Genomic DNA, 12,764 nt, shown 5'->3' with positions numbered 1-12,764 from the left:
CAAAGTTCTGGAGGCGCCGGGCGCGGTGGCTCACGCCTGTAATCCCAGCACTTTGGAAGGCCAAGGCGGGCGGATCACGAGGTCAGAAGATCAAGACCATCCTGGCTAACACGGTGAAACCCCATCCCTACTAAAAATACAAAAAATTAGCCGGGCGTGGTGGCAGGCGCCTGTAGTCCCAGCTACTCGGAAGGCTGAGGCAGGAGAATGGCGTGAACCCGGGAGGCGGAGCTTGCGGTGAGCCGAGATCGCGCCACTGCACTCCAGCGTGGGCGACAGAGAGAGACACCGTCTCAAAGAAAAAAAAAAAAAATTTCTGGAGGATAGAGTTCAAGATCAAGATGTCAACAGCATTGCTGCTCTCACGGATGCGAGAGAGAATCTGTTCAATGCCTCTCTCCTAGCCTCTTAGTGTGCTGACAATCTTTGACATTCCTTGACTTGTAGAAGCATCACCCCAATCTCTGCCTTCATATTCACATGGAGTTCTCTCTGTGTAGTGTCTGTGTCCAAATTTCGCCTTTTTCTTAAGGATACCAGTCATATTGGATTAGGGGACCACCCTAATCCAGTATGACCTCATCTTTATCAGTAACATCTGCTATGACCCTATTTCCAAATAAGGTCATATTCAGAAGACCTGAGGGTTAGGACTTCATCATATGAATTTTGTGGGGACGCGACTCAACCCATAATTCTGCCCTCTGGTCCCACAAAATTCCTGTCCTTCTCATATGCAAAATAGGTTCACCCCATCACGACATTCCCAAAAGTCTTATCCCATAGCAGCATCAATTCTAATCCAAAATCTCATTTAAATCTCATATGGATGTAATTCATCCATCCATGATCAGGCTGATTTATCCTGGGGCAAAAATTCTTCCTCATCTGTATACCTATAAAATCAAACAAGTTATCTGTCCAGAATACAATGATGAGATAGGTATAGGATAGACACTCCCATTCTGAAAGGGAGAAATTGGAAGGAAAAGGGGGATCATGGGTCACAAGCAACTCCAAAATCTAACAAGGCAAATAAATTGCATTCGTTTTTAAGGCTTCAGAATTATTCTCTTTGTCACAGTCTTATGTCCTCTGGGCCCACTTGGGTAACATCCCCACTCCTACAACCCTGGGTGATGGCCCTACACTCTAGAACCAAGGAAATGAACCCACCATTTGGAATTGAAAAGGGAGCCCTTGTCCTCTGAAACCAAGGAGGTAGTGTCACTCTCAAGGTCATTCTTCCATTTTCTTGAACAACAAGAACATTATAGCTTATATTTGCTCACCAGTTTTTTAAGCATGGGTCTTTACTACAAAACATCCATACATTATGAATTGTACATGATTGGAAGTTTTTGTTTCTTTAAAGTGTCAGGAAAGCCCAAACACTCCTAAAGCAGAGTGCAGAATCACTTTGGATTTTAAGATTTTAAAAATTCCAATCTTTTAGTGTGTGCCCAGGTGCACAGCAGTTTTTGGTTGTGAATAAGTAATAGGTAAATTTTTTAATTTATTTTTTAAAATTTTTTAACTTTTAATTTTTGTGGGTACATAGTAAGTATATATATATTTATGGGGTACATGAGATGTTTTGATACGGGCATACAATGTGAAATAAGAATGTCATGGACAATGGGGTATCCATCCCATCAAGCATTTATCCTTTGTATTACAATCAAACTACACTCTTTTAGTTACATTTAAATGTACAATTAAGTTATTATGGACTATAGTCACTCTGATGTGCTATCAAGTAGTAGGTTTTATTCATTCTTTCTAACTGTTTATTTGTACCTATTAAACATCTTCATTTCCCCGCACCCCCCTACTACCCTTCCCAGACTCTGGTAACAGTCCTTCTAAACTCTACCTTTATGAGTTCAATTGTTTGATTTTTAGATCCCATAAATAGGTGAGAACATGGAATGTTCATATTTCTATGCTTGGCTTATTTCACTTAACATAATGATCTCCAGTTCCATCCATGTTGTTGCAAATCACTGGATCTCATTTGTTATGGCTAAATAGTACTCCATTGGGTATATGTATCACATTTTCTTTATCCATTCATCTGTTGATGGACATGTATGTTGCTTCCAAATCTTAGCTATTATAAACAGTGCTGCAACAACATAGGAGTGCAAATATCTCTTTGGTATACTGATTTCCTTTCTCCTGGGTATATACCCAACAGTGGGATTGCTGGATCACATTGTATTTCAATTTTCAGTTTCTTTGAGGAACCTCCAAACTGTTCTCCATAGTGGTTGTACTAATTTACATTCCCACCAACAGTGTACAGAGTTCCTTTTCTCCACGTCATCACCAGCATTTGTTATTCCCTGTATTTTGGATTTAAACCATTTTAACTGAGGTAAAATGGTATCTATCTACAGCTTTTTGAGGGTTTTTGTCATGAAGGAATGTTGAATTTTATCAAACGTCTTTTTCAGCATCAAATGAAATGCTTGTGTGATTTTCATTTGCATTTCTCTGGTGATCTGTGATGTTGAGCACCTTTTCATGTGCCTGTTTGCCATTTGTATATCTTCTTTTGAGAAACGTCTATTCAAATCTTTTGTCCATTTTTGATTGGATTATTCGATTTATTCCTATAAAGTTGTTTGAGCTCCTTATATATTCTGGTTACTAATAATCCCTTGTCAGATGGGTAGTTTGCAAGTATTTCCACCCATTCTGTGGGTTGTCTCTTCACTTTGTTGATTGTTTCCTTTGCTGTGCAGAAGCTTTTTACCTTGATATCATTCTATTTGTCCATTTTTGCTTTGGTTGCCCGTTCTTGTGGGGTATTACTCAAGAAATATTTGCCCAGACCAATGTCCTGTAGATTTTCCCCAATGTTTTCTTGTAGCAGTTTCATATCTTGATGTATTAGATTTAGGTCTTTAATCCATTTTGAGTCGATTTTTGTAGATGGCGAGAGATAGGGGTATAGTTTCATTCTTCTGAATATGGATATCCAGTTTTCCCAGCACCATTTATTGGAAAGACTGTCTTTACCCCAGTGTATGTTCTTGACACCTTTGTTAAAAATTAGTTCACTTTAGGTGTGTGGATTTGTGTGTTGATCAATTGAAATGATTGTATGGTTTTGATCCTTTATTCTGTTGATATGATATATCACATTGATTTGCATATGTTGATTAGGACAGCTTTGGCTATTCTGGGTCTTTTGTGGTTCCATCTAAATTTTAGGATGGTATTTTCTATTTCTGTGAAGAATGTCATTGGTATTTTGACAGGGATTGCATTGAATATGTAGATTGCTTTCAGCAGTATAGACATTGTAATAAATTGATTCTTCTAATACATGATCATACAGTATTTTTCCATTTTTGAATGTCCTCTTCAATTTCTTTCATCAGTGTTTTATAGTTTTCATTATAGACATCTTTCACTTGTTTGGTTATGTTCATTCCTAGGTATTTAATTTTATGTGTGGCTGTTGTAAATGGGATTACTTTTTTATTTCTTTTTCACATTTTTCACTTTTGGCATAGAGAAATGCTACTGATTTTTGTATGTTGATTTTGTATCCTGCAACTTTAGTTAGTTTACGAGTTCTAATAGTTTTCTTGTGGAGTCTTTAAGTTTTTCCAAATATAAAATCATATCTTCTGCAAACAAGGATTATTTGACTTCTTCCTTTCCAAGTTGGATGCCCTTTATTTCTTTCTCTTGTCTGATTGCTTTAGCTAGGACTTCCAGTACTGTGTTTAATAACATGGGTGAAAGTGTGCATCCTTGTTGTCTTCCAGATCTGAGGAAAGGCTATCAGTTTTTCCCCATTCAGTATGATGCTAGTTGTGGGTCTTTCATATATGGTTTTTATTATGTTGAAGTACATTCCTTCTATCCACAGCTTTTTGAGGGTTTTTATCATGAAAGGATATTGAATTTTATCAAATGTTTTTTCAGCATCAATTGAAATGATTGTATGGTTTTGATCCTTTATTCTGTTGATATGTTGAACCATCTTGGCATCCCAGGGATAAATCTCACTTGGTCATGATGAGAGATCATTCTAATATATTGTTGAATTTGGTTTGCTAGTATTTTGTTGAGAATTTTTGCATCAAAATTCATCAGAGATATTGACCTGTAGTTTTCTTTTATGGATGTGTCTTTGTCTGGTTTTGTTATAAGGGTAATATTGGCCTTGCAGAATGAGTTTGGAAGTATTCCTTCCTCCTCCATTTTTTTGAATAGTTTGAGTAGGATTGATATTAGCTCTTCCTTAAATGTTTGGTAGAATTCATCAGTGTAGCCATTGGATCCCAGGCTTTTCTTTACTGGGAGACTTTTTATTACAACTTCCATCTCATTACTTGTTATTGGTCTGTTCATGTTTTGGATTTCTTCCTGGTTCAATCTTGGTAGGTTGTATGTGTCTAGGAATTTGTCCATTTCTTCTAAATTTTCCATTTCATTGGCATATAGTTGTACATAGTAGCCACTAATGAACCTCTGAATTTCTGCAGTATCAGTTGTAAAAGCTCCTTTTGCATTTCTAATTTTATTTATTTGGATCTTCTCTCTTTTTTTCATAGTCTGGTGAAATGTAAGTTTTGTTTAACTTTTCAAGAAAGCAACTTTTTGCTTCATTGATCTTTTGTATTGATTTTCTCATTTCAATTTTATTTATTTATGCTCTGATCTTGTTTTCTTCCACTAATTTGGGTTTGTTTTGCTCTTGCCTTTCTAATTCTTTAAGATGCATCATTAGGTTGCTTATTTGACTTTTTTCTTCTTTTTTGTTAGAGGCACTTATAGCTGTAAACGTCCCTCTTACCCCTGCTTTTTGCTGTATCCCTTAGGTTTTGTTATGTTTTGTTTCTATTTTGATTTGCTTTGAGAAATTTTTCAATTTTCTTCTTAATTTCTTCATTGACACATTGGTAATTGAAGAACATGCTGTTTAATTTCTATGTATTTGTATAGTTTCCAAAAATCATTCTTGTTATTAATTTCTAGTTTTCTTCCATTGTGAACACAAAAGATGCTGGATATTATTTGTTTATTTGAATGTTTTAAGACTTGTTTTGTGACCTAACGTATGATCTATCCTTGAGAATGATCCACGTGCTGAGGAAAAGAATGTGTATTCTGCAGCTGTTGGATTACATGTTCTGTAAATATCTATTAGATCCATTTGATCTACAGTGCAGATTAAGTCCAATATTTCTTTGTTGATTTTCTATCTAGATTTGTCCAGTGCTGAAAGTGGGGTGTTGAAGTCTCTAGCTATTATTGTACTGCAGCCTATCTGTCCCTTTAGCTCTAATAATATTTGGTTTATATATCTGGGTGCTCTAGTGTTGAGTGCATACGTATTTAAAATTGTTATATTGTCTTGCTGGATTGACTGTTTTATCATTATATAGTGACCTTCTTTGTCTCTTCTTATTGTTTTTGTCTCGAAATTGATTTTGTCTGATATAAAGATAGCTACTCCTATGGTTTTTTTGGTTTCCCTTGACATGGAATATCTTTTCCCATCCTTTTATTTTCAGTTTACATATATCTTTATAGGTAAAGTATGTTTCTTATAAACAACAGATCAATGGATTTTGCTGCTATGGGATAAGACTTTTGGGGATGTTGTGATGGGGTGAACCTATTTTGCATATGAGAAGGACAGGAATTTTGTGGGACCAGAGGGCAGACTTATGGGTGTAATTGTGTCCCCACAAAATTCATATGATGAAGTCCTAACCCTCAGGTCTTCTGAATATGACCTTATTTGGAAATAGGGTCATAGCAGATGTAACTGATAAGGATGAATTCATACTTTCATAGAGAGCTAAGTCTGGTGAAAGAAACAGACTTTTAAACCTGTAATTTCAGTATGATATGGTGAATGCCATGATAGAAGCTTATTCACAGTACTATAATAGCATATACAAGGGGCAGTTAGCCTTGGCAAGAGATCAGGGGAAGCTTCTTGTAGGAAATTATGCTGGAGCTAAATCATGAAGGATGAGTAAGAGTTAACCAGGTAAATGAAAGGGACATAGGATTGTTCCAGGCAGAAAGAAAAGCAGGAAGGTTTAAAGCACCATGGGGCTAATAAAAAACTATTGAACCGAAATTGGAAAGGCAGGCCAGATTGTTTTCCATAATTTTTGAACAAAGAAAACAAAAAACTAGGCCGTTGCATTTATTTTATTTTTACTTATTTATTTTTAATTTTTGTAAGTATATGTTAGGTACACATACTCATGAAGTACATGAGATGTTTTGATACAGGCATACAATGCATAATAATCACATCATGGAGAATGGGGTATCCGTCCCCTCAAGCATTTATCCTTTGTGTTACAAACAAATTACACAGTCTTTTAGTTATTTTAAAATGTACAGTGAAGTTATTATGGACTATAGTCACCCAGTTGTGCTATCAAATAGTAGGACTTATTCAATCTTTCTATATTTTTGTACCTATTAACCATCCATACCTCTCCCAAACTCCCCCACTCCCTTTCCCAGCCTCTGGTAACCATTCTTCTTCTACTCTCTATCTCCATGAGTTGGGCTGTTTTAATTTTTAGCTCTCACAAATAAGTGAGAACATGCAATGTTTATGTTTCTGTGCCTATCTTATTTCCACTTAACACAATGATCTCCAGTTCCATCCATGTCATTGCAAATGACAGGATCTTATTCATTTTATGCCTAATAGTACTCCGTTGTGTATATGTGCCACATTTTCTTTGTCCATTCATCTGTTGATGGACTCTTAGGTTGCTTCCAAACCTTAGCTATTGTAAAAGCTGCTGCAACAAATATGGAAGTACAGCTATCTCTTTGATATACTGATTTTCTTTATTTTGGGTATCTATGCTCAATTATATGGTAGCTCAATTTTTAATTTTTGTAGGAATCTCCAAACTTTTCTCCATAGTGGATATACTAACTTACATTCCTACCAACATTATACAGGGTTTTCCCTTTCTCCACATTCTTGTCAGCATTTGTTATTTGCCTGTCTTTTGGATTTAAGCCATTTTTACTGGGATGAGATGATATCTCATTATAGTTTTGATTTGGATTTCTCTGATGATCAGTGATGTTGAGCACCTTTTCATATACCTGTTTGCCATTTGTTTGTCTTTTTTGAGAAATGTCTATTAGAGAAATTTCATTTCTCATAAAAATGTCAAATCTTTTCCCCATTTTTCATCAAATTATTAGCTTTTTTCCTTTACAGTTTTGTTTGAGCTCCTTATATATTCTGGTTATTAATCCCTTGTCAGATGAGTAGTTTGCAAATATTTTCTCCCATTCTGTGGGTTGTCTCTTCACTTTGATTATTTCATTTGCCGTGCATGCAGTAAATTTTAAATTTCTGTCATAAAGAATAAAAATATTATCTTCAGTTAATATTTAATAAAATTAATGCTCCATTTTATGGAATAATCCTTAAAATTTCAATCTATTGCGGTATTTGAGTTGTTTTATATATGGATATTTTTCATAATTATTAGTGTATTTAAATGTATTATTCAACAAACTTTACCTGTGTATTTTCTAAATTTATTGAATTAGAATAAATTCTGAATAGAGCCAATTGATTTGTTTTTCATTTGAGGCTCTTTTTATAACGATTGGTTACACTCTTCTTATCCTTCATAGAGTTGCTGTACCTCAACCAGGAGCTTCTGTACAAACAAAGGGAATTAAACCAGGCATGCCAAGCATCTTCAACCGTATGTTACTGTTTGTTATCATTATTTATGAAAACTTTATGAAACATTATTCTATGAAGATTACTATTTAATTACTAAGCACAAGTAATACGAGCTTAGAATGTATGCTTTGCATATAGTAATATCAGCTTAGGTCACTGTCAAAAATGTACTGATCAATTTGGTATCATCCCAAAAGTGAAAGTAATTATAAACAAACTTATCAGTTTGTTTCATTAGTAATAGCATATCTCTTCAAATGTACTATTTTTAACAGAAGAATAAGTAGGAAGTTTAATTTTTAATTGACAACAAATATGGATATCTCTTAAAAAGTAAATTGTATCTTCTTTCTTTGCTATTGGGTTGACTGGTTTGAACTTCGGCCTCATTTCCGAGGTGATTTCGTAATACAATTTTTTTCTGGTGGGGTGTCCATAGGGTGGTTTGGTTTAAGTCAGATCTTAGGTATCATCTCTCTGGATTAGACTTTTTAGCACCTTATTTCCTTGCTTTGCTTTTGGTGTTATTTTGTTTTCATCCTCCACCTACACAAAAGTGATACTGTCGTTTTATTGAATACTACCTTGTTAAATTTGATGTCTCAATGAACTTTTCCAAAGTATTTAAATATGACTTTTGTTGATTGTTACATGATATAAAATTGGGGCATTGTGAATAAGTCCATTCTAAATATTTTAAGTCTTTTTAGAAACATAATACCCATCTGTGCTTACCTATTAGATTTATGTGGGTTAGTTAATAATAGATTTTTATTCATTTCTCATGTCATATTCTAGATTGATTATTCTCTATAAGGCTGAATACTTTGTCCAAAAGTTTCAATGAGCACTTTAGATGATTTCAGTAAAAAATGTAATTTGGGGACTTAGGGAGAAAAATATTATTTTTTCCCAGCTAAGCATAATTTGAAATAAAAAAATGTTCCTCAGACAATGGATCTTGCCTGGACTCTAAATTGTAAAAATGAAGGAGAAAACCATAATTGTTCCCAGGTTTTGTGATTCTCTGTTTAATATTCAAGAAAGCAATTAAATTCTATTCTTCCGCTTGTCAACTTGGTGATTAAACTTCATAAAGATTTCTATATTAGCATCTGCTAAGATTATCCCCTCTCTTTTACCTGTAGAAGATAATATGGTACTTCTCACAATTATATAATAATAGTACCAGCCATTTATTGAGCATTTATGTGTCAGGCACTGTGCTAGGCTTTATGGACACATTTTGTTTATCCCACAGGGAGTGGTTATTTGAAATTAATCTCATGTTTTCCTTCCTATTCCATGCTGTTTTGGAGAAAGCTCTTGTTTAGATGTAGTTAATCATTCACTTGCTAACTAAAATGGAAAGATATAATTGACTGAGTCTTAGGCTAGAGAAAGAAATAAATCCAAGACTAGCCTGACAGACCAGTAGCAAAAAGAGGGGTTGCCTTGTGGTAAATCTGGCCAATTGAAAACCCAAAACAAAAGAAAAACATTATAATATAAGTGTATAATCAAGCTCTAAACAAGAATGAAAAATCATCAGGTGCCAGAAACAAAAAAGGAATTTAAATTTAATAGTGAGTAGGATCCAAAACTAAAAATGTTCAAGGACATCTCAGAACTAGATAGAGGCCTTAATTTTCATGGGCTGGGGTATAATAACCACATGGGAAGGAGAGTCCAGACCACAGACCTCCTACTTGTGAAGAAGTAAAACTAATGTAAAGTTGGAAGTTTGCAGAAGGGCAGAAAAATTGTGACCATCAATGTGGAGAGGTATCAAAGAGCTTTCTGTATCTCCTGGGCAATGGGTGAGAAAAAGTCATCTGAGAGAAAGTGGAATCCCAGACCTGTGCAGCATGGAAGTGTGGTTGCAGTTCACATGATTAAAATGGTGAGGCTACTGAACTAAGGAGTTAACACTAATATCTGGTCCAAAATCAGTGAAATCAAGACCCTAAGGTCTAGACAAAGGCAGTTGTGAAACTTCCTAAAAGAGAGATTTCTTGTAACCTAGGGTGCTTGGGATTCCCTTGGAAAACAATGTCTACAGAAAATGGATTCATGGTTAAAAATTACAAACTTCCAAAGGAAATGAGCTACTACTGAAAGGCAATGTGATCAGATGTAACACATGGAAGAATTTATACCCCAGGAAGTAGAAATACTAGCCCAATCAGAAAGAGGCTTTTAAACCTATTTTTATTATTTTTATAATTTTTTTTTTATAGAGATAGTGTCTCACTATGTTTCCCAGGTTGATCTCAAACTCCTGGCCTCAAGTGATCCTCCAGCCTCAGCTTCCCAAAGTGCTAGGATTACAGGTTTGAGCCACTATATCCAGCTCTAAAATAAACACATTTAAAAAGTTAAAGGATTAAATAAAAATCGGTAAGTCGGAAACAGATCAATATGAAGAAAAAACTGACATATATGAAAAAGGTATCCATGCACACACTTATCAGTAGACGATGAGTAGAATAATAGATAAATGCAGATGAAGAAATAATTTAGTGTGTTTGGAGATACTTAGGAAATCATACCAGAGAGTGGTAAAGAGTTTAGAAAGGTAAAATATAAGTTGAGAGACATGGTGGATAGGATGAGAAAGTTCCATTTTTATCAATAAAGATTCAGGAGGACAGAACAGAGATAGAAAGAAGCAGTATTTGAAGAGGGTATTTTTTTCAAAATTATATATATAATATATATATATATTTATATATATGCACATACATGAATTTTTTAAATTGAAAGATCACAGTGAATTCTGAGTAGAATAAAAATAATCTGTATCTAGACATATAATATGTGATAAATGATACAGACCATGATAATGAACCGTAGAGCATCAAAGATAAACATCCTTAAAACTAGCAGAGATAAAAGACAGATTCATTAACAAAGAAAACAAAATTAGATGGAAAAATTTCCCAAAAACAATAATGCTTTAGACAGTGAAATGTCTTCAAAGTGTTAAGATAATTCCTAACCTGGAATTTTATGTCTACCTAAACAATCAAGCAAGAGTGAGGGTGAAATACAGATATTTTCAGATAGTCAGAGACTAAAAGAGTTATTACTTGTAGAGTCTCAATGAATGAATTACTAAAGAATTCTGAGAGATGGAAAAGCAAACCAAAAGGAAATATCAGAATGTAAGAAGCAATGGTAAGCAAAGGAGTTAGTAAAATATTGGTAAATATAAATAAATATGTTCAGTAGAAATTAATAACGATGATAATGCATTATTTCATGGGATTTGAAACAAAGTAGAATGAAAATACTATTTAAGGTCAAATGGATGGAAAGATGAGAATTAAAGCATTCTAAGATCATTGTATCTTTATGGAAAATAGTAGAGATTATATACTGCAGACTTTGTAAATTTAAACATGTGAGTTAAAACATTTAAGATCGAACCGAAAGAATAGGATAGAATGTATAACTTCTGCAGCAGCACAGAAAAAAAGAGGAGGAATTATGAAAAATTTTTCAGGGCAGTAAAATAGAAAAAAGGAGAAAAAGCAAAAAAAAAAGGCTTGATTGAGATAAAACATGGGCTGGGAATGGTGGCTTATGTCTGTGATTCCTGCACTTGGGGAGTCTGAGACAGGAAGATTACTTGAGGTCAGGAGTTCAAGACCAGTCTGAGAAACATAATGGGACTCCATCTCTCTCTTCTTTTTAAGATAATACACAAAATAATATAGCTGAGATAATTCTGAATTATCAATAATTTCAATAAATGTAAATGTATTAAACTTTCATATTTCAATCTTAAAAATTAATCCAGTTACATCCTACATATAAGAGACACACTTCAGCCTGGTGCAGTGGCATGCACCTATAGTCCTAGCTACTCAGGAAGCTGAGGCAGAAGGATCACTTGAGCCCAGGAGTTTGAGACTGTAGTGTGCCATGATCATGTCTGTGAATAGCCACTGCACTTCAGCCTGGGCAACAGAGTGAGAACCCATCTCAAAAAAAGTTTTTTAAGAAAGAGACATACTTAAGCAAAATTATATGAAAGGTTAAAAATAAAGGAATGGCAAAATATATACCTGATATATACTAACCAAGAGAAAAGTGGTATAGCAATATTCATATGAAGTAAATAGAATTTAAGGTAAAAACTATAAGTAAAGGTAAATAGGGACAATATAGAATATATAGGATGATAAGTGGACATTCCACTAAGAATACAGTAACAATCATGAATGTATATAACATATAATATAATATAATATTAAAAAGGTAAATAACCTGGTAGATTTTAAAAGAGCAGTTGATGCACATAACAGTCATGGTGCACTCCTCTTAAAATAATAGAACAAGAAGACAAAAACATCATTAAATGCACACACACACGCACACATACACCACTGATAACCAGGATAAACGAAATCTTAAAAGAAGCGGAAGAGAAAAGAAAAAAATACACATAAGTCACAAAGGAGCAAAGACAAGCATTACAGCAGATGTCTCTTAAGAAATTATATAATCATGGAGCATGCCTGTATTACCAGTGACTTGGGAGGCTGAGACAGGAGAATTGCTTGAACTCAGGAGGTGGAGGTTGCAGTGGTCCAAAATTACACCACTGCACTCCAGCCTGGGTGAGAGTGAGATTCTGTCAAAAAAAAAAAAAAACCTGTAAACTTAGAATTCTATACACAGTGAATATAACTTTTAAAAATAAAGGCGAAATAAAGACAAAAGCTGAGCGATTTCATCACCACCAGACCTACACAATGAAAAATACTAAAGGAAGTTCTTCAGGCAGAAAACGTATAACACCTGATAGAAATTTTGATCTAAATAAAGGAAGATAAAGCACTAGAAATAGTAAATAGGTGGGTAAAATAAAATATATTTTCTCATTTTTCTTTTAGATCAGAAATAGTGAAAATATATTGTGGAGTTTATAGTTTATATAGAAGTAAAGTGTTATGAAAAAATAGCATGATGACTGAAGGGGATATGGAAATACACTGTTCTAAAATTCTTACACTACATACATGAAGATGCATAGCAT

The 12,764-nt window shown here is 34.2% G+C and overlaps 1 protein-coding gene across 2 annotated transcripts in view; it reads left to right on the top strand.

Moving 5' to 3' along the window:
* The window catches only part of RADX (RPA1 related single stranded DNA binding protein, X-linked), a 73,835-nt gene that overhangs the window by 29,761 nt on the left and 31,310 nt on the right, over positions 1-12,764 (top strand). For both annotated transcript variants that reach the window (XM_007992467.3, XM_007992466.3), the window contains one exon: positions 7,663-7,736. In XM_007992467.3, coding sequence (XP_007990658.1) covers positions 7,663-7,736 — 74 coding nt within the window. The remainder of the gene's footprint in view (positions 1-7,662; positions 7,737-12,764) is intronic.

This window comes from Chlorocebus sabaeus, chromosome X (genome assembly GCF_047675955.1).
Source record: "Chlorocebus sabaeus isolate Y175 chromosome X, mChlSab1.0.hap1, whole genome shotgun sequence".
Lineage (NCBI taxonomy): Eukaryota > Metazoa > Chordata > Mammalia > Primates > Cercopithecidae > Chlorocebus > Chlorocebus sabaeus.
Note: the sequence above shows the minus strand (reverse complement) of the source record. Positions and strands in the feature narration are given on the sequence as shown.